Raw genomic sequence first — 23,463 nt, forward strand, 5'->3', positions numbered from 1 at the left:
GTCTCCCTTCTTAGAAATGGGACAGGAATTTCCTCTGAGCGTTTTCAATGGCCTTAACGATCTCCTCACACGCCAGAGTTTTTGCCTCACTGACCGCCGAAGCTGCATTCTGCTTGGCCAACTTGTATTTGTCAGCTGTCTCCGGAGTTCCACAGGCCAAAAATGCCTGATGGTAAACTTTATTCAGAGAGCATCCCTTACCGCCAGTGTCCACCAGCAGGTTAGGGTATTCCCGCCAAAACAGGCACCGACTACGTTAAAGCCACAGTTCAGCTTGTTTCTCCCAATCACGACCATCCAGGTCTCATTTATTCCCCATGCGATCATTGAAGTCCCCCAACAGAACGATCGAGTCCCCAGGAGGAGCGCTCTCCAGCACACCCTCCAAGGACTCCAAAAAGTGTGGGTACTCTGAATTGCTGTTTGGTGCATAAGCATAAACAACAGTCAGGACCTGTCCCCTGACCCTAAGGTGGAGGGAGGCTACCCTCTCATCCAACAGGGTAAACCACAATGTTCAGGCGCCTAACCCCAGTGGGCATACTTGCTGTCAGAATGCCCACACCTGATCGTCGCCTCTCACCTTGGGCAACTCTAGAGTGGAAGAGTGTCCAACCCCTCTCAAGAGGACTGGTACCAGAGCTCAAGCTGCTGGTGGAGGTGAGACTGACTATCTCTTGTCGGGATGTCTCTGCCTCACACACACACACACACACACACACACCCACACACCAGCACTTTTCCCTGTGAGAGAGGTGACTTTCCATGTCCCAAGAGCTAGTTTCTGAGGCTGGGGATTGGACCGCCAAAGTCGGTGCCTTTTGCCGCACGGCTTCCAGGGCACCTAACCGCTTTGGCATCTGCCACAGGTAGTGAGCCCATGGGAATGGGGACCCATTTGGGGGCTTTTTGGGCTATGCCTGACAGACCCCATGTGTGCAGGCCTGGCCACGGAGCCAAGGATCTCCACCTCCAGACCTGGCTCTAGAGGGCTTCCCCGGTGACTTGCGTCCAGGCGAGGGAAAATAGTTAATATATTGTACTCATCATAAGGGGTCTTATGAGCCATGCTTTGTCCCGATTCTCACCGAGGACCTGTTTGCCATGGGTGACCCTGCCAGGGGCATCAAGGCCATAATATTGTGTGTATATGGCCATACAACTTAGCTCCTAGGATCATTGGGACACACACACCACTCCACCACAGTCCGATGACAGCTCACAGAGGGGATGTTAAGATTTGTACATAGAAGAAAAAGCATCACCTGTACATCGTACGTTGCTGAAACTACAAAGCCATCAAAATACGGCGGCATCGTAATAGCCACGCCCTTCGATGAAAAGTCACAAAATTCGGGATAGTGTCAGATCAACGTCTTGAGGCTTTTCTGACCAATTTTTGTCAACCAACTTTTGTCCCAGTAATTGTCCTACGTCTTAATATGGTACAGCCGAAATGTTAAGGCAATCGGATGAACCCCTAGGATCAGGGTGCAAAAGAATGACCCCTGTATATGTGTAAAAAGGGGCGAGAGTTTTTTATTGTATCAAGAAATGGGCAAGTTTTGGTCCACGATCAGTAAGGTTGACCCAACTGTTCTATCATATATGATGTTGAATTACCTGAAAAAAAATCCTTTGATTGTTGAAAAATCTTTTTTTAGTGTACTCATTGAGTTAAGTGTGGTTGAGAATTGGAGGTCATTCCATGAAGAAGGGGGCTGCTTTTGGAAAAGTGGGAAAGGGCCCTTGGCCGTACGGCTGCTCCTCCAGCACCTAGTCAATGTCCACTCTCCTTACAAATCACTTGCACATTTCTTAGTGAGGAGTAATTTAGACAAAAAAACCCAGAAAAAGATTCTATGTGATATGCGTGACACACAGAAGAGCGACCAACGTTCACACTTAGTGAGAGAAAGCATAACTGTGTGTTCCTCGTGGATGATGTGACTGTTTGTAATCTCCAGCATATGACTATGTGCATGAGTATTAAGTGCTGATTTTTTGTTTTCCTCCTCTGCTTCTGCACAGGGCTTCCAAACACATTTAGTGTTTCATTTAAAAGAGTTCAGGGCTACCCAGTGGATCTCTACTACCTGATGGATTTGTCTTTCTCGATGAGAGATGACTTAGAAAATGTCAAAGAACTTGGGAACGATCTCTTTGCCGCTCTAAAGAAAATTACAGAACATGCTCAAATTGGTAATGTTAGAATATTACAGCTTGAATGATTTTGTACACTGACAGTATTGTTTATGTATTAGAAACATAAACATAAGGGACTAATGTCATTTCTATAACTTTAGGTTTTGGTGCCTTTGTTGATAAGACGGTCCTTCCGTTCACCAATACCAACAAGAACAAATTGCAGAAGCCATGCGATGAGAATTACCAGTGTCAAGCTACCTTTGGCTACCGGCATGTGCTTAGTTTGACACCAAGGATTGATGAGTTCAAAGAAAAAGTAACAGAGCAGTTAATTTCTGGGAATTTAGATTCTCCTGAAGGGAGTCTTGATGCCATGATGCAGGCTGCTGTTTGTGGGGTAAGGGCTCAAGGTTTAACATTAACTATATACTGTATGGAATGACCTACCATTGAATGTTAGGCGAGCCTTAAACCATTTTTAAAACCCGTTTGAAGACACATCTTTATTCTTTAGCTTTCGACTCCGACACGAGACTGTCGCTGTTCCGCTGTTCTTATGGTATTGTATGTGTTTATGTGTTTTGATTTGTGTTCTAATTTCCCGCTAATTTATATTACACCATATGTAAAGCACTTTGTTACAGCTCCAGCAGTTGTGAAATGCGACTTGGGGTTACACTGATCTGAAACCTACTGAATAAATGCTTCAAAATCAAATGTGAAGTACCGCAAAGAGAAAGCAGTGTATCATAAGCTTTTTTCTTTGTCCGGCTTTTTTCTTTATCCTTTTTCAGTTAAAGATGAATACGTCCTTTTTTAGTCCCATAAATTTGCAGTGTTACAAAGATGAATCACACAGAGGGAGCGGCGTAATGTAGCCGTTACTGTATAACATTAGCAGCAGACATTCAGAAAAAACAAACCTATGTGAATATACACAGTACATACGTATATATACAAATCCCCATGTATATACACGCTTACATCCCACAATATATACAAGTGTAAGGAAACGGTTCTACTGTCTGTCCATGGTACAGAGGGAAAATAAATAAAAATGCTGCAATGATAAAAAATACTGAATGATAGGAAATACTGCAATGATAAAAATACTGTAATGATTAAAGTACTGAAATGGTAAAAGTACTGCAATGATAAAAAAAATACTGAAATGATGAAAAAATATGGCAATGATAAAAAATACTGCAATGATAAAAGTACTGCAATGGTAAACAAAATACTATAATACTATAAAATTGGTCAATATAAGTACACCATTGGATAAAAGTACAGTAGTAGTGTGTATTGTATCTTAGGACTGCACAATTGCACTAATGCCCACCCGTTTGTAGACTTGACCCAATGTTCTTATTAGGCAGTGCAATGCAAATTGCTTATTCTTATTACTACCTTTGGAAAATACCATCAATCCATCCATCCTCTTTCGCATATGCGGGGTCAGGTTGTGCTGGCAGGAGCTAGAGCAGGGAAGCCCAGACTTCCCTCTCGCCAGCCACATTGTCCAGCTCTTCCAGTGGGATCCTGAAGTGTATATATGCCTACTGGGAGAAATAGTCTCTCCAGCGTATCTTGGGTCGTCCTCGGGCCCTACCCCAACTTGTATTTGCCCGAAACACCAAACAAGTGAGGTATCTGAACCCATGCTGAATGACCGAGCTTCTCACACAGTGGGACACACAGATTGTGACCATAGTTGAAGGTAGGAATTTAGCCTGACTGGTAAATCAAGCCCTTTGATTTTCAGCTCAGCTCCTTCTTCATCACAACAGACCAATACCGAGGCCATATCACGGCAGATGGTGCACCAATGCGCCGAACAATCTCCCGCTCCATTTTTCTCTCATTTGTGAAAAAGACCGCGAGGACTGAACGATGTATCATTTTGGGACCAAAATTGCGATCTCAGACAATGCGATTTCAAGACCGTCAAAGCTGCGGTTTATGTCTCACATTCATGAAGCAGATCATCCAGGACCAATTTAAAATAAATACATTAAAAAAAAAACGTCGTGCTGTTGTTTGTTGTCCCGGCCGTAATTTCTTTCGCTGCTGCTTGAGTGCCCGGCGCCAAGCTATCTTGCGCCGCAGCAATATGGACTTTAGTAGTACTATATGCATCACGAGCTGCGTGATGACAAATAAACGACCCCACTAACAAGTAACGGTTTAAACAAGGACGCGAACGAGGGGTCGCTAAGCATGCTAATCGCTAAAGTAAAATAGGGAAGGACCCAAAATAAATACTTCGGTGTACAGTCGACTTCATAGAAGTCTGGTTAGAACCGCGTTACGGCGGAGAGCCAACAGCTATGAGCATAATTTGTATTTCAATCACTATGTATCTAGACATAAAATAAGATGACGGTTACATTAGCAATTTAGCAAACGCTCTCAGACCGGAATACAAACGGCTGACGTCATCATGACGTTTTTTTTTTTTCATAATATCGTTCAGCCCTACACAAAATGCAGTTCTTAAAATCATCCACATGAGGCAAGATCTCATCTGTGACCTGGCTTAGAGTGGCTGAGTCTCATGTCAGTCTTTTCTGTGAACTGCTCCAGTTCGAGTGGAAGATTGCATTTTGATGAAGCCTACACAACCAGATCATCTGCAAAAAGCAGGTGTGTAATATTAAGGTCGCCAAAACAAACACAGTCACCGCCTTGGCTGCACCTAAAAATTCAGTCTATAAAGGTGAACAAAATGAATCTCCAAATGCTTAGGAAATCACAGCAAAACCTAGTGGATCACCAATGCTATCATCACAGGATGTCAAACGAGTGTTCTGCCAAATATAGTGAAGAGCATAACCAGCCCCCGTTTGGCTTAGTAGTGCATTGGAGATATATTCCAACAGAAAGGTGGACACACTCGAATGAACTGCCATCACATGGATGACAAAATCCTCCAAGGGAGGGACATGTGTCCCACATCGAGTGCCTACAGATGACCATTCAGCATGCTCTAAGTCCACAGTGTACAGTCAGCCTGTTTCAGCAGTCCCAACCCATTATGGACTTTCCTGTTCTTTTTTGCATTAGTACCTTGCATCTTTGTATTTCTGAATCTCAATGCGTTTCTTCTATTGCCTAAACATAGGCAGACAGAGCTCCAGACTAACATTTCTTTTCTTTTTAATGAGCACAGTAGCACAAGTTAAAATTTTATAGACCCTGGGTGAATATCTAAAGGTGTACACATAAATTTATTTGATTAAATATTCACATTTCCCTTAATTTTTTACAGTATTTCTGATAAATACGCACAGAAAATATGTGTTCAATTCACATTTAATTGTGCAAATTTCGACACGTCAACCCTAACTTATACATCTAAAATACAACAAAAATGTACCAAATTTTTGACAGTCGCTGCAGTTATTGTCAGCAAATTTCGCATGTGTGAAGGAGAAAAAGATGTGTTCGAAGGAAGAAAGAGAAGAGGAACACAAAGTGTCTCAGACTGAGAGTAGGGACTTTGAATGTGGGAACTATGACGGGGAAAGTTAGCGAGCTGGTTGACATGATGCAGAGGCAGAAAGTGGACATACTGTGTATTCAGGAGACCAGGTGGAAAGGGAGAAAAGCTAGACGTTTAGGAGAAGGGTTCATGTTGTACAATCATTGCAAATTTTTTGGCAGCGAAATGGAGTAGGAGTTATTGTGAAAGAGGAGTCTGTGAGGAACGTCCTGGAAGTAAAAAGAGTATCAGATCGAGTGATGAGCCTGAAGCTAGGAATTGAAGATGTGATGATCAATGTTGTTAGTGGGTATGCGCCACAGGTAGGTTGTGAGCTGGAGGAGAAGGAGAACTTTTGGTTGGACCTTGATGAAATGATTCAGAGCATCCCTAGCAGTGAGAGAGTTGTCATTGGTGCAGACTTCAATTGACATGTTGGTGCGGGAAACAAGGGTGATGAGGAGGTGATGGGCAGGTTTGGTATCCAGGAAAGGAACACAGAAGGACAGATTGTGGTTGACTTTGCAAAAAGGATGGAAATGGCTGGCTTTCTTCCAGAAGACGCAGGAACATAGGGTGACCTACAAGAGTGGAGAAGTACACAGATAGACTACAGCTTGTGTAGATCTGAAGGACGTCAGCGAGAATGACAAAGAGGGCAAAGGCAGAGCAGAGGACGAAATGGTGGAAGTTGAAAGGGAAGAGTGTTGTATGACCTTCAGGAAGGAGTTGTGACGGGCTCTTGATGGGCAGGAGGTGCTTCCAGATGGCTGGACAACTAGTACACAGGTAGACTACATCTTGTGTAGACGGTGTGATCTGAAGGAGATCAGCGACTGCAAAGTAGTGGTAGGTGAGTGTGTGGCCAGACCGCAAAGGATGGTAGTATATAGGATGACTCTGGTGGAGAGAACGACAAAGAGGGCAAAGCAGAGCAGAGGACGAAATGGTGGGAGTTAAAAAGCGAAGAGTGTTGTCTGACCTTCAGGAAGGAGTTGAGACGTACTCTTGATGGTCAGGAGGTGCTTCCAAATGACTGGACAACTATAGCAAATGTGATCAGGGAGACAGCTAGGAAAGTCCTTGGTGTGTCAGCTGGAAGGAAAGGAGATAAGGAGACTTGGTGGTAGAATGATGAGGTGCAGAAATGGATCCAGAGAAAGGTAAGCTCCGAAGAAGTGGGACAGTGAGAGGACTGAAGAAAGTAGACAGGAATACAGGGACAAGCAGCGGAAGGTGAAAGTAGAAGTGGCAAAGGCAAAATAAGGGGCTTACAATGACTTGTATGCAAGGTTGGACTGTAAGGAGGGAGAGACTGATCGATACAGGTTGGCAAGGCAGAGAGACAGAGATGGGAAGGACGTGCAGCAGGTTAGGGTAATAAAGGATAGCAATGGAAGTGTATTGACAGATGCCAGTAGTGCGATGTGAAGATGGAAAGAGTACTTTGAAGAGTTGATGAATGAGGAAAATGAGAGAGAACGAAGAGAAGAAGAGGTGACTGCTGTGGACCAAGAAGTAGCAAAGATCAGTAAGGAGGAAGTGAGAAGAGCATTGGCGAGGATGAAGAGTGGAAAGGCAGTTGGCTCTGATGATATATCTGTGAAGGTATGGAAGTGTCTAGGAGAGGTAGCAGTACAGTTTCTGAATGGGTCGTTCAACAGGATCTTAGACCGTGAGAAGATGCCCAAGGAATGGAGGAGAGGTGTGCTGGTGTTGTGGAGTTGTGGCCACTACAGAGGAATATGAGAGCAAGACAGGGAGAAGAGACCAACAAGGTAGAGGAGTTTAAGTATTTAGGCTGAACAGTCCAGAGCAATGGGGAGTGTGGAAAAGTAGTGAAGAAGTGTGTGCAGGGTGGGTGGAACGGGTGGAGAAAAGTGTCCAGTGTGATGTGCGATAGAAGAGTTTCGGCTAAAATGAAAGGAAAGATTTATAGAACTGTGGTGAGTCCAGCGATGTTGTCTGGTCTGGAGACAGTGCCACTGAAGAAAAGACAGGAGGCAGAGCTGGACTTGGCAGAGATGAAGATGCTGAGGTTCTCTTGGGGAGTGACCAAGATGGATAGGGTCAGGAATGAGTACATCAGAGGCACAGCACATGTTAGGTGGTTTGGAGATAAAGTCAGAGAGGCCAGACTGAGATGGTTTGGCCATATCCAGAGAAGAGATAGTGAGTATATTGGCAGAATTATGCTGAGTTTCCAAGTGCCAAGCAAGAGGTCTAGAGGAAGACCAAAGAGGAGGTTTATGGATGTAGTTAAAAAGGACATGAAAGTAGTTGGGGTGAGAGAAGAGGACAGGGTGAGATGGAGGCAACTGATTCGCTGTGGCGACCCCTGAAGAGAAAAGCCGAAAGGAAAAGAAGAAGATGCTTAAGTCATCAGGCCAAAGTAGTAATAATTGAGAATTTTTTACAAGCGGAAAGATGTTTGTTCATTGCAGGTAGAAGATGAATGTGCACCACACACATACAAACAAGTTCTTAATTGTTTTATTCTGGTGCGCCAATTATACAAATATTTGAAGAAGGCAGAGATGCAAACTGAAAGCGGCTTTTAAATGTAATTTTGTCTTTTATCTCCCTTGAAATTAACCATTTCGTTATCAGGACAAAATAGGTTGGAGGAACAGTAGCACTCGACTTCTTGTGTTGGCAACTGACGATGGGTTCCACATGGCTGGAGATGGAAAGTTGGCTGGTGTCCTGGAACCAAATGATGAACAGTGCCACATGAAAAGCACCATTTATTCCAAGAGTAATGAAATGGTATGTGTGAGCACACATGGTGATGAGGATTCAACAGCAGGGCCTTTGTCACAGCTACTTGGTGTAGTGCACCAAATAAGCATAGATTGCCACTTTACCCTATTTTGCCAGTATGTCCCGCATCTTCAGTCCGCAACCTGGGCACCTTTTCATCCTTACACTCGCGTCCATATTCATAAAAATAATCGCTCTCCGTTGCCCTCCTTCTTCGTCGTTTTAAGGTGCTTCCGTCCTTGAATTTAGCCCTCCGGCACCGACTCTCACGCCCCTGTGCTCCCGACACCCCCACCCCCAAAAAAAAGGGTCCGCGCATGACAACAGGCTCACGGCAGCAGTTTCATAATTCGCCACAAAACACCTGATTAAAAGCCACAATAGCTAAATTTAGCCATATAAAGGGATTTGTACTTGCTATATTATATAGTGTGATGCCCACAAAGCAGTGAGGAACATTTGCACTTTATTATTGTAAGCAACAGGATATGTTTACATTTACTTACATTCATACAATGATGAGGTGTATGCAGGTCATTTGTCAACACGTAATTGTGGATCATATAAAAACTAAAATTATTATACACCAAACAGAATAGGATATTCACAAATAATGAAACAATAAAATAAAGATTGAAAAAAAATAATTGACACAAAACATGCATTTTAAATGTTATTTAAAACAAGATTTCATTCTGCTCCGATTGCAAATATTTGAATTCTATGTACATGGTACTTAATTCTACTACTTGATGCTATGCACGGGAAAAAGCCCACTTCTTGGCCTTTCTTTATCCGTCCTTAAAAAAAAACAGAAAAAAAACCTCGTCCATTACCCCAAAAATGGGCATGTTCTGTCCCAGCGACGAAATGCCCACCGTGACAAAATAAGTTTATGCATAAAGTATAGATATCCAGAATTTTTTTCGAAAGTGATTTAACAACAACAAGGTATATTATGTGATACAACTTTTTTACGAATGCCTACATTAAATTTTATAGTGTATTGCAATTTTGTGTTAGCTATTGTATATTTAGAATATAATAACAATTATAATATAAACCTATTGTTGGGTTTCAGGTGGTGTATGTGGTATTTAACGTGGGATTACATAGTTTGATGGAAGTTGATTGTGTGCTGGTAAGCTACGAGATAGCAATGATACCTGGAGAAACTTTCGCAAGCACATACAACAAAAACAACCTCCACACAGAAAAGTCACAAATTGCATTTTTTTGCTGCGCAGCAACGGTGCTAAAACATGTGCCACACAGCTGCCCTTTAATTGAAATACAGAATGCAATAACAATACAGTCTGTTAAATTGTAATTACATAGTGAACATAATGCAGTAACTGATGTGTGATCACTGTAAATGTTTAACCAAATTAATGTGAAGGACTACCCCTCTGTTGGACAAGTCGCCACGCAGTTGGAAAAAGAACACATTCAACCCATATTCGCTGTGACAAAAGACGTGGAAAACATGTACAAGGTAAAATAATCTACTTATCAATTTTTGTCTTTTCATTATGGTAGGGTGTTGAATGATTTTTAATCATGTTTTCAATTTAATTGTAGCAACTATCAAAAATGATTCCCAAATCTGAGGTGGGAGTTCTGTCACAAGATTCTAGAAATGTTGTCCAGTTGATTGAAAGTGCATACAATGTAAGTTTTCATTTATTTTATTCGATAAAACTGTTTTCCTTTTTTCTGAAGAGAAATCAATTCTTATTTTTATTTCTGTAACTTTGAAACTTGTATAATCTCTCAAAACAATTGTATTTCCAGAGATTGTCCTCCAAAGTTACCCTAACCCATGATACGCTCCCTGAAAATGTAAGAGTTGTTTACACTCCACGCTGTAATTATGCAAGACAAGAAGGGGACAACAAAGGAGTTTGTGACAATGTTCATGTGGGACAGAAGGTCAGATCTTTGTGGTGTTCTAAAGCTTTGTTATACTTCATAAAATACATTGATAAATGATGCAGTGAGGGATAGAACTGAAGATATGGCACGACTAAGTCAGTAAGCAGGAAGGTGCCAAGCAATGTAATATTTGATAGGTAACAAAACTATAAAAAAACACATCTGAAATTCAACCAATAGCCAGTGCAGGTTGGCCCGTCATGGGTTAATATGACCAATCAAACAACAAGAGTTCTGTTGACATTCTTGAGGTGCATTTGAAAGGACAGAATTGAGTCAAATATCACACCAAGATTTTTTTATAGGTAGTGGCACTTTTATATAAGCACAAAGATGTCTTTTCCTTTCATCTTTTCCTGTTACTGGTCACAGCAGTGCGTCCATCCTTTTCCATGTAAGCCAGGGTTGTCAAACTCGCGCTGGGTAGCACCCACATAACCTCTTCATTGGCTCTAATCTCCTAAATTTAATCCTAAAATGAATATCAAATTATTTGTTTAAAATTCTTCCCGTGGCCTTCCAAAATACACCTATAATCCTAGAACATGGTTCAAATCCCCTCTTTGTTTGTTTCAAGTGTTTAAAAAAACACCCATTAACACCTAAAGTTGCGCTGTATCTTTAAGTTCTTTTGATTAATACGTCTTCCCTTAAACTGTTCTTTTTTTCCCCACATCCATGTGGTTATTTTCTCATTTCTCATCATCCCGAACCTCTCCTGCAGGTTGTCAAACTCTAATTTGTTTTGTCTTGATTTCTTATTTAATTATGTATTTATATTTCCCAATGTCAGCTTACTACGCTCGTACCTACCCTTTTCTAGTTCATTTTATTGTCTTCAATGTGAAATTCCTTAGTGCTGTCACATGATCCATATTACAGTAGTTAAATGCATACAATTTCTTTCTGTTTTGTAACCCCCTATACGGTTTCTCCGACTAAAAGTTTGTGCTCATTCAAATTCACAGTAAGAGCTGCAAATTGTTCGTTCATAATCAATCAACTAATGCTTTTTTGGTGGGAAACCTTCTTCAAAGTCCCCCCTTTACAAAGATTGTTTTGGTTTGCTTTTTTTCTTAAGAAAGTATTGATAGAAATGTATCGCCTAATCATCTAATCAAATCTGGCGACGTGTAATTTACCAATGTCTATTTCTATGATTTTTAGAACTCTGCTGCATTAAGCCCCTCTGTTAATTGTCGCCAAGTATATATTTCCCTTCTAATGTAATTTAATTCCATATGATGGCTACTCTACCATGATGTAACTCACAATTACCCTATATGGATAGTTCAACAGACGTGCTGTATCAAAGGGCGCATCACCAGTTGAGGGTGCTATTTCTGTATTTAATACTTAGACCGGGCGCGCGTAGTGCGGCGCGTGTTAGCAAATACAATTAACACAAAACATGCGTCTCTCATGCCATTCCTACCACCAAAAGAAATAAAAATAACACAAAAACAGTACTGAGGCATTCTGGGAGATTATCACACTGAGGCATTCTGGGAGATTATCAGACTGAGGCATTCTGGGATCTTATCAGCCTTATCAGGTTCGAGAGATGTGAGTGGTGTGTTTTTTTTTTTGCAGTCTGTCTAAACATTTGATTTTTCTTGCTTGCAATAACAGGAATGATAAGACAGACTACGACATTGTGGACAGCTGCCCTTTTGTCCAGCTTTCTCTTGCACCGAAAAAACATATTCACATAATGTATTTGTCACACTCAATTTGTAGCATAGATGTCTCAGACTTTGGCCAGCAGGCTGTGCTAACATGCACTCTTCAATGCCCCAAAGGAACAGGTTCGATGGCCGGGAGAGTTGTTCAGTCTATAGAATAGGCGTGTTGCATGACAAGGCGCATTGTTTGTTTTGGAGGAAATTAGAGACTTTAAAGTGCGCCTTATGGTCGTGAAAATACGGTAAATTGTGTCCTGTTAGATTGAGTGATCTAACAGTCCAGTCTCCTGGAGACTGAATCGAAGAAAGTTCAACTTCCATTCTAAGTGTCCCAATAAGGCCAATTGTTCTCCGCTTCTTCTTCCCGGGCCTCATAAGCACAATTGTGAATCTCTTTTGCAGTGAACGCCTTTACATTGCACTGAGCTGCGACAAAGCTATATAACAGATGTTAATGCTCATGTTAACGCACTTTCTATCACTTCAGTGGTCATCATGCTATAAGCTTGTTATAAATGCACGAGCACTTCAACTGCCATGATAAGTAGCAGCCCAACTCAAAGACATTGGCGCTAGCCATCAAAAGCAATGCATGTGCATTGAAAATGGGTCATAACTTGCTCATTTCACAACAGAATTTCATGAAACTCACTTTTATGCCAATGCTAAAGAGTGTGTTATCAATACAGAAAATCGTGGATTTTTGTGTTTTGTTTTCGTGACATTTACGAAGATGGAGCATCGGCAGCACGTTGCTTCTATGAGCTTTAACGTTGCGGTAAGCTCGGGTGTGACTATGTACCTATTTTGCATGCAAGTATCTATGCTTCACACTAGGGCTGGGCGATAAACCGAAAATTTACCGTCACGAAATTTATTACAATAACGACATCATCTTGCCCATGTCGATAAATTCGGTGTTTAAAAAAAAAAAAAAGGAAAAGTCTTTTCTGTCTGCGGCTATGTTCATGCCCCTTTAAGGCGGCTACTGCCTGTGTAGTCACGTGACTCCACCCATCTCAACAAGAAAGAAAACTGATGACGCAGTGGCTGGCGATTCAAATTAATAAGAGGTTGACAGGCGAAGTAATGTTAGTTGAAGTTATTCCTGTTGCGCTTGTCCCGAAAAGAAATTCGACATTTGTCGTTTGGAAATGTTTTGGGTTCCATAAAGACGATGTTTGAGCAAAAGAACACAAACTACAAAGTACGTTGTAAGCACCCAACAGCGCATCACACCTTTTCTTTTTCACCACCTACAAAACAACCATGCTGTTGACTTGGAACTTGTGCTAAAAGCTCAGAGTGAGTCGCAAGGTTCGACAAGTGACAACAGCCCATTACGGAGGGGACACCAAACGAGAGAATGTCTAAGAGGTGGACGCAATAGCCAAGCACATAGCTAAAGATATAGCTCCTCTCGCGACAGTGGAGCGCACCATTATAAACGCCTCATAAAAGGGAGCTTAGACATGTCAAGCCTTTTGCATCCACATCCGACTTGTGGTCGAGTCGCAAGATGTGGATCCCTGTTTGTGCCTGACTGTGCATTACACAGACGACAAGTGGCGACTGCACACCAGAGTACTCGCGACGACACATTTTCCTGATGATGCACACCTGTTTACTTGGCTTGCATGGACATTTTTTTTCCATTTTATTTAGCATTTTGTTTTCGGATCACACTATTTCCTGTGCACATGGCATTATCTATATTGTTTACCAGAGACATTTGCACAAATCCAGGCCTTTGCACATGGCACCTTGGCACAAGCCATTTTCAGAAAAAAGATTTGCTAGAGGTAACCCTTTTCTCCTGTTCTTTGTGGCATTGTCAAATCATGCGATGATTTTTGCACTTTAATTTTTCATTGAAAGTAATGTGTACCAGTTGGTCAATAAAAAAAAAACAGTTAATATGCATTTTCTGCATTTATTTTGATTTTGGTCCATGGGGGGGAATTTATTGTGCTTTCAACGTTATCGAGGTAAAATTCCTGAATTTATCGTGATATTGATTTGAGGTCATATCGCCCAGCCCTAGTTCACAGAATAGCAGGGTGGCAGGGTCTACGGAGCATCACCAACTTCCGTGGCAGCAGCACGACCTCTGCAGACCCGAGTGCATCGCTGGCAGAGGAGCTTAACTGCTTCTTCGCTCGCTTTGACTCGCCCCAACCGTCACACCCCCGCACTTCATGCTCCAACTCCCCCCCACTCACCGTAGAGGAACACGATGTGAGGCGCGCGCTCCTGGCTGTTAACCCCAGGAAAGCTACTGGACCCGACGGAATACCAGGCAAGGTCCTCAAAACATGTGCCCACCAACTGTCACATGTTTTCTGCAGGATCTTCAACCGCTCCCTGGCTCAAGCAGTCATCCCCTCCTGCTTGAAAACTTCCACCATTATTCCTGTCCCCAAAAAGTCACCAGCCGTCCACCTGAATGACTACCGTCCTGTTGCTCTCACACCAGTCATCATGAAGTGCTTCGAGAGGCTGGTTTCTCCAGCACATCAGGGACTGCCTTCCTCCCACTCTGGACCCCTACCAGTTTGCATACCGGGCTAACAGATCCACTGAGGACGCCATCGACGCTGCTCTGCATGTTGTGCTGGGCCACCTGGAACAACAGCAGCTGTATCGTTTCGCGCAGCCGCGACAACTATCAAACGCCGCATCCGTGACGACCCCCCTAAGCACGAGCGGACCGCAGCCGCCTATGAAGGGTTCTCTTGGCGCGCAGACAGCTCCGCTGCTCAATCAAGGCAGGACGCCGTCCTCATTGCTCGGCTCCGTGCGGGCCACCACCCCAAGCTCCGGGCTTACGAGCACCTCCTTTGCCCTACAGCCGACCCCACATGTCCACTATGTGGAGGGGAGCCGCAGACAGTCCAGCACTGGCTCCTGCGGTGCCCCCGACTCATCCCCCTCCGGCAGAAGATTTTCGGCGATGCACCTCCTCCTTACAACGTCCTCTCCACTGAGACGCAGAAGGTGGTTGCGCTAGCTGGGCAATCCTTGCTCTGAGGTCCCGCCCAGGCGCTAGCCCAACAACAACAACAACAACAGCAAAGCTATGCAAGGATGCTCTTTGTGGACTACAGCTCGGCATTCAACACGATCATCCCAGACATCCTTGTCGCCAAACTGGACATTCTCGGCCTCCCTGCCCTCACACGCATCTGGATTAAGGACTTTCTGACCAACAGACCCCAGACTGTGTTGCTCGGCCCCTACACGTCTTCCACCCGCATGCTGAGCACCGGTTCCCCTCAAGGATGCGTGCTGAGCCCTCTCCTGTACGCCCTCTACACCTACGACTGCAGCCCGGCCCACGGCAACAACACCATCGTCAAGTTTGCTGACGACACGACAGTCGGTCTGATCTCGGAAGGTGACGAGACAGCCTACAGAGAGGAGGTAAAGAGACTGACAGCTTGGTGCAAGGACAACAGACTGCACTTTAACACTGCAAAAACAAAGGAGATTGTCGTCGACTTCAGGAGGAACAAGACGGTGCCGCCCCCCCTCTGCATCGAAGGCGTGTGTGTGGAGAGGGTCCACACGTTCAAGTTCCTGGGAGTACAGATCTCCGACGACCTTTCTTGGACTCACAACACCACAGCAGTGGTAAAGAAGGTCCACCAGCGTCTGCACTTCCTGAGAGTCCTCAGGAAATTCAACCTGGACAGGAAGCTGCTGCTAGCCTTCTACCACTCGTCCATCGAGAGCCTGTTGACGTACTGTGTCTCCACCTGGTCCAGCGGCTGCACTGAGGCGGACAGAGTGAGGCTCCAGAGGACAGTCAAAACAGCGCAAAGGATTATTGGCTGCCCTCTCCCCTCACTGTCGGACATCTACACCGCCTGGTGCCTCAGAAGGGCTCTCAACATCGTCAAAGACAATACCCACCCAAACTCACACCTGTTCGACCTGTTGCCCTCTGGCAGGCGCTACAGATGCATCAAATCGAGGACCAATAGACTGAGAAACAGTTTCTTTCCGAGAGCCATCTCCATACTGAACTCTCACACACACACGAGAACACCCTTACCTTGCAGAACAGCATCGTGAAGTGTTTTTATATACCCTTCAGTATTATTTTCCATTGCACTCTCTTATTTATCTAATTTATATATTTGTCTGTATTATTGTTGTATTGCACTGGAGAGGGGAGCTCTCTAATCTCGTTGCACACTTGAGTACAATGACAATAAAGGGATTTCTAATTCTAATTCTAATTCTAATACATTGTGTGGCGCAATGCATTTATTGAATTAAGTTATACAATCGTTAATCCTTGTCATCTGTTTGTGTTACCTGTCGTTGAGTATGTCGCATTTAACACATTTATGTTTGATTTGTCTTTTCTGTTTAAACAAACTGTGACTGAAGGTTGTGCGTAAAATAGTGTGCAACTTGCAATGTAACACTTGTAACTCCATTGATAGATAAATAGAAGTGCCTTGCCTTATACTATACTGTACGGCAGCGGTCGGGAGCCTATGGCTCTCGAGCCATATATGGCTCTTCCGGAGACGTCATGTCATGTCAAGTCAAGTCAAGTCAATTTTATTTGTATAGCCCTTAATCACAGACAGTCTCAAAGGGCTTTACATAGCCACAATCGACATCCCCGATCTTAACCCCCAGGAGGGCAAGGAAAAACTCACAAAACCTCATTAGGGGAAAAGTGAGAAACCTTGAGAAGGGACCACAGATGGGGGAATCCCCCTTCCAGGATGACCAGGCTGCAATGGATGCCAACTGGGCAACATTTGGCACATACAATGATGCTATGCAATAATAGATGAGATAATATAAGAGTCAATTGAATGAAGTGCTGCAGGAAGATGACTTCAGTGGAGTGGGTCCTCATCCAGGGCCGTAATATCCATGGCAGCATATCCGAAGATGAGCCTTCGATCTTGTACCGGTCAGTTGGTGTAAATTCAGTACAGCCACTTCCAAGTGAATCGCCATCACCTAATTCGGGGAATTGGGAACAGAAAAGAAAGAACAGAAATAGCAAACAGGCCAACAAGTAGTTCAATGAAGTGCTGAAATATAAGGAAATCAGAAAAGGCGCTGCATGAAGACGACTTCGGCAGAGCAGGTCCCTTCCCGGTTCGTCAGTGCCGTAATCTTCAAAGCATGTCCCCATCACCTAATTCCCAAGCAGGGGAAGGAGGGGGCAGAAAAGAGAAGAAGCGGCAGTAAACAGGCCAACAAATAATTAAATTAGATGCTAAAGTATATAAATAAATTGATCAAATGTCGCGCTGCAGGAAGACGACATCACTGGAACAGGTGCATGCCCAGTTGGTCAATGCCTTAAACTTCCTAGTGGGTCACCGTCACCTAATCCCCCAGCCGGGGGAAAAGGGGGCAGAAAAGAAAACAAAAGAAAAAAAAAGCGGCAGTAAACAGGCCAACAAATATTTCAGCTAAATGCACAAGAGTATAAATGCGTCTTTAATAGTGTTTTGAACATTTCTACTGAGGTGGCGCCTCTAATATCTGAGGGAAGTGCATTCCAAAGCATTGGTGCCCGAATAGAGAACGCTCTAGAACCTGCGGACTTCTTTTTGGCTCGCGGGATCACTAAAAGACCAGCATTTTGTGAGCGAAGGTTTCGGGACGGAACATATGGTACCACGAGGTCAACGAGATAAGAAGGTGCTAAGCCGTGCAATATTTTAAAAGTAAGTAGCAGAACTTTAAAATCACATCTCAAGTGGACCGGAAGCCAATGCAAATTGGCTAATATCGGGGTAATATGATCAAACTTTCTCGTCTTAGTTAAGAGTCTAGCTGCTGCATTTTGAACTAACTGCAGACTTTTAATACTCGACATGGGGAGACCCGAGAGCAAAGCGTTACAATAGTCGAGGCGAGATGTAACAAACGCATGGATTAAGATTTCCGCGTCACACGTTGATAGAATTGGGCGAATTTTAGCAATGTTACGCAGATGAAAAAACGCAGTTCGAGTAATATTTTTAATGTGCATTTGAAAAGACATAGTTGCGTCAAATATAACACCGAGATTTTTTGTTGAATCCTTTTGGATAATATTACATTTATCGATATTCAGAGTGGTGTCTTTGAAAAGGTACCGATGACGCGCTGGTCCAATGATGAGCATCTCGGTTTTATCTGAGTTAAGACGCAAAAAATTGAAAGACATCCATTGTTTAATTTCAGCAAGGCACGCCTCTAATTTATAGCAGTCGCGGGGATTCGTTATATCCAACGGCATGTATAATTGCGTATCATCAGCGTAACAGTGAAAACTAATGTTATATTTCCGTATAATATCACCAAGCGGTAGCATATAGATGCTAAACAATAGAGGTCCAAGTACCGATCCCTGCGGAACTCCACATATGATCTTACAAAGATCCGAAGTCGTATTGCCATGAATTACACGGTGCGTCCTCTCCGACAGATACGAATTAAACCAAGAAAGCGCTGAACCTGAAATGCCAACACACGTTTCAAGGCGTTTTAATAATATGTTATGATCAACGGTATCAAAAGCGGCACTAAGATCGAGTAAGAGTAATATTGATGAGGTGTCGGCGTCCATAGCTATGAGAAGATCATTAGTAACTTTAGCAAGGGCCGTCTCAGTAGAGTGGTCGGCTCTAAAACCCGATTGGAAAGGTTCAAATTGATTATTAACAGTCATATATTCATTAAGTTGTTGCGCTACGACTTTTTCAAGAATTTTTGCAATAAACGGAAGATTTGAAACCGGCCTATAGTTGATGAGACTCTCTGGGTCAAGGTTTGGTTGCTTAAGTAACGGTCGGATAACGGCGGTCCTAAAAGCTGCTGGTACTACACCCGTGGTAAGTGATAGATTAATTATATTTAAAACAGACGGTCCTAGGGTCGTAAACAGTTCTTTAATTAGTTTGCCAGGAAGCGGATCGAGCACACAAGTTGTCGGTTTTGCCGCACTAACCAATTTTGTTAGGCTCTCAAGAGATATTTTTTTAAATTGACATAAGGTTATCGGACAGTTATCAGCCCTAATGTCCCTATTAACACAATTTATCGCGGAATTCGACTGAATTTTAAGAACAGTGTCTTTAATCTCATCACGAATACATTCTATCTTCTGAGTAAAAAATTGCATAAAATCGTGAGCTGAATAGGAAGAGCTATCCGAGGTTGGTCGCTGTTGCGTTAGCATTGCTACGGTATCAAATAAATATTTAGGATTGTTTTTATGTAAGACAATTAATCTAGAATAATAATTAGTTTTGGCTAAATTAAGCGCTTCTTTGTATATTAGTAAACTATCGCACCATGCCTGACAGAAGACCTCAAGTTTGGTCGCACGCCATTTGCGCTCAAGCTTCCTACAAGATCGTTTCAGTACGCGCGTTTCCTCTGTAAACCACGGAGTAAGCCTCTTTGGACGAGTTTTAGTTTTTAAAGGCGCGACGGAGTCAAGCGCATTTAACAAAGCGACATTAAAGTTGTTTGTGAGATCATCAATCGTACCAATATAATTAGGAAACGAAGCAGTTGCTAAAGGGAGTAGCTCAGAGAGCGCAACGATGGTTGAGGAGCTAATGTTACGGCTGCTATAATTTTGATTATGGTCAGAACGATGACAGTGAGCCAAGACTTCAAATTTGATAAAGTAATGGTCAGATATAGCACTGGTATATGGTAATACAATTATTTTTGAAGATGCTAAGCCTCGGGTTAATACCAAATCTAGCGTATTGCCATTTATATGCGTTGCTTCATTTATTATTTGCGTGAAACCAAACATATCAATGATTGTCCGAAACGCTACCGTAAGTGGTTCCGACGGGAGATTCATATGAATGTTGAAGTCGCCCATGATAAGTATATTATCCGCATGAGTTACTAAATCAGCTACGAATTCAGAAAATTCATCTAAAAAGCCGGAGTAAGAGCCAGGTGGACGATAAAGAACGGCAAGATAAAACGGCAGCTCGGCTGAGGATCGCATAATGAGAACTTCAAATGTTTTAAAGGAATTGCTAAAACGAGGACTAAGTTTTAGGTTAGATTCGGAAATGAGGGCTACACCCCCGCCTTTCTTTTGAGGGCGCGCAACATGCGAGCTCACGAAGTTTGGAGGCGAAGCCTCATTTAGCGGTAAAAACTGATTTGGTTTTAACCAGGTCTCGCAAAGACCAATCATGTTAAGATTATGGTCTCTAATAAGGTCATTAACTAACAAGGCTTTCGATGAAAGCGATCTAATATTTAAAAAACCGAGTTTCAGTAAAATAGGTCTATCTAAGTTATTCCGCGCAACAGGACTCCTGGTCATAATATTAAGGAGATTGCCTTGCCTAGGTCCCGGATTGTACCTCGAGCGACTATAAACGCGGCGAGAAATTCTGACGGTCGGAATCCGATAGTTATTTACCAGCTTTCGAGTGCTATTATTTTGAGAGAACGGCTCGTCGTCAATAAAACCGACCGAGGAGGAATGCTTAAACCCATCATGTATTGCCACCTCAGTAGAAATTATATCAGTATGAGAACTACCAGCGTATGGTGTGTAGCGCTCAAATCTAGAAGAAAAGCTATGTGTGCTGTCTAAGTCTAGCATAGCGCTAGTTAGCTCTAGCCTTACAGACTCCATACCCTTCCTTACAGGCTCACTATTCGCCTGCAGCCCGACCTGCTCTAATATGAATAGTCATGGAAGGCTCAAACAATAATCTATGTTTCTAGAAAGAGTGATGGCGCCTTCCCAGTTAGGGTGAAGGCCGTCCATCCTCAGCAGGTCGGGTCGGCCCCAGAAAGAAGGCCAGTTATCTATAAACTGCAGTCCGTGCTCACTACAAAAACTAGCCAGCCACTTATTTAGCGAGAATAATCTACTAAACCTCTCATCATTGCCTCTCGCAGGCAAGGGGCCAGAGACAATTACTCGATGCCGACTCATCTTTATGGCGAGATCACAAGTCCTTGCTATGTTTTTCTTTGTGATCTCTGATTGCTTCATCCTAGTGTCATTGGAGCCAACGTGTATCACTATATCTGAATAGCTAGCGTTGTTTGCACAGCGCTGGTGTATAGGTGTCTTGCGCGCTAGCTCCATAAGATTAGCTTCTATGTCGGGTGCTCTGGCCCCAGGAATACACATTACTGTGGCTGGATTTTCAAGCTTAATGTTGCGGGTAATGGAGTCACCTATCACTAAGGTGCGGGAGCCATGAGACCGAGGTGGAATGGAACTGCTATGTGTCTTAACAGGCTCACCGCGATTAGCAAGCCGTTTACGGCCAATGCTAACCAGACTAGCAGGTTGGCTACAACCCGTGCTAACAGTCGTGTCCGCCACGTTTACGCTTACCACATTACTCTGCTCTAGCTGGCGGACACGTCCCTCTAGCAGGGAGAGTCTTTCCATGAGAAAGGTGCAAGTGTTGCATGTGGTGGTGCACGAAACCATAGTTGCGTTTACTCGCCCGGTGGATAAAAGCGGAGGAAAAGATGTCGCGCCGAAAGTGACGTCCTGTCGCGCGAAGTAGCGGCGCACCTTCATATGGCTCCCAGACAGTTTGGAGTTGAGGGGGCCAAAAAAAATTTAAATTAAATTAAAATATATATATATTTTGGAACTGGTTTTAAAATACTAGTGATAATCTTAATAATATTAAGTAATTTAAAATTAGTTTTAAAGATACATTTTAAAAGTCAGGGGTGGGTTGCGGCACTTGCAATCCGCCGGTGACCCGAGGATCAGGTCGGGAACCAATCGATCGCAAGTACGTCACGGGTCATTGTCAATGTACGGAAATTAATTTTATCAGAGATAAAATTTCAACCCTTCAACCCGCTCAACCCTTGTAACAGAAAAGATGGCGAAAAGAAAAAAAGACGATGATTACCGTACATTCCAGGCTGCGTGGACAGAGGAATTTGCATTTGTGGAGAGAGCAGGATCCGCAGTATGTCGAATATGCAATGACAAAATTGCATCAATGAAACGCTCAAATATAAAGCGGCACTTCGATACGCGTCATGCTTCTTTTGCATTGAAATATCAACCGGGGGACAGCAGGAAAAAGGCATGCGAATAGCTGCAATGGAAAGTGCAGACGAGCCAGCAGCAACTGCGTGTCTGGACCACGCAAGGTGACGGTAATTCCGCTAGCTTTGCGGGTGCTTTGGCAATAGTGAAGAGTGGAAAGCCGTTCACAGATGGCGAATATGCCAAAACATTTATGCTTGATGTGGCCAATGAACTTTTTGATGACTTTCCAAATAAAGCCAAGATAATCAAAAAAATAAGAGACATGCCACTGTCAGCAAGAACGGTTCACGATCGGAGCATCATGATGGCGAATCAAGTCGAGGAAACACAAATTAAGGACATGAAAAAAACCATGCAGCACCAGAAGTCGCATTAAAAGTAAACCTTTTATTATTTTTATTATTATTATTATTATTATTATTATATGTTTAAAATACTATATGGCTCTCAAAAAATATATATCTAGAAATAATTTGGTTTTATGGCTCTCCAGGTCAAAAAGGTTCCCGACCGCTGCTGTACGGTATGGTACGGTACTGTACTATACTATACTATACTATAATATACTATACTAACGAACTAAATCATTATGGTTAAGGGAGAAGTGCACTGAAATAATCATAGAGACCTTGCTTACTTATGTACAATTGGGACGTAGCGGCCCCGTCAATAACGACTGGGAAACAGCTACGTTGATGCTAACGAATTATCCGGTTCTTCTCAGTTAATTTGTTTGTTTTAGCTTTATGTTAGAAAACATAGTTGCCTGCTCTGCTTCTCCTCCCTCTGTTAATATGAGGATTAAATCACAGAAAATGTTTTTTTGGGGAGGAAAGTACTCAACTCAAACCCTCGTCCAAGACAATCCCCTAGGCTGCCCAGCTCACTAAAGAGAATGTAATGAAGCATGCTGCTTTTGAATTGTTAGTTGATTTATTCATGTATGTATTTTAGCATGCATGCATTTAAGAATGCTCCATAGATGTGTATGTTGTCTACAGCACAGGAGGAACATTTGTGTAAATTCAGAAGGTTGCAAATAACACTTCATATATTCTAAACCATGCCTGATAAGCAAGTTAGGGTGACAGAAACCGATTATATAAGAGAAAGAATATCTATTGAAAAAAATACAATCCCTGCATTAAGTGACATTTAAGTATAAGTTTCACAAACAGTAAAACCTTTTAGGCACCTCAAACGCGTGTATCTTCATTTTGGTGCCAGGGTAAGTCTAGTCTAGCATGTTTGGGACCCCGTTGCACCTCATTAGGGGTTCTGGCGCACGCAGTTGCCATCCACCTGATAATTTGGCGACAGAAAGTAGACTGCGCTTGGCATAAAACTGGGCACATTCCCATTTTTCTCCCAGGGAAAGTCTCCTGGGCGTTCTGTCAGAC

General features: G+C 43.0%; 1 protein-coding gene and 1 pseudogene across 4 annotated transcripts in view; both read left to right on the forward strand.

The window, feature by feature from the left end:
* Positions 1-23,463, forward strand: part of itgb2 (integrin, beta 2) — a 122,869-nt gene that overhangs the window by 35,491 nt on the left and 63,915 nt on the right. For all 4 annotated transcript variants that reach the window (XM_088314957.1, XM_088314956.1, XM_088314954.1 and 1 more), the window contains exons 6-11: positions 2,032-2,202; positions 2,307-2,545; positions 8,243-8,401; positions 9,795-9,890; positions 9,977-10,066; positions 10,190-10,327. In XM_088314957.1, coding sequence (XP_088171083.1) covers positions 2,032-2,202; positions 2,307-2,545; positions 8,243-8,401; positions 9,795-9,890; positions 9,977-10,066; positions 10,190-10,327 — 893 coding nt within the window. The remainder of the gene's footprint in view (positions 1-2,031; positions 2,203-2,306; positions 2,546-8,242; positions 8,402-9,794; positions 9,891-9,976; positions 10,067-10,189; positions 10,328-23,463) is intronic.
* LOC148323113 (uncharacterized) lies at positions 5,666-7,740 on the forward strand (annotated as a pseudogene).

Source organism: Idiotropiscis lumnitzeri, chromosome 14, assembly GCF_059441095.1.
Source record: "Idiotropiscis lumnitzeri isolate Australia: NSW breed Sydney's pygmy pipehorse chromosome 14, RoL_Ilum_1.0, whole genome shotgun sequence".
Lineage (NCBI taxonomy): Eukaryota > Metazoa > Chordata > Actinopteri > Syngnathiformes > Syngnathidae > Idiotropiscis > Idiotropiscis lumnitzeri.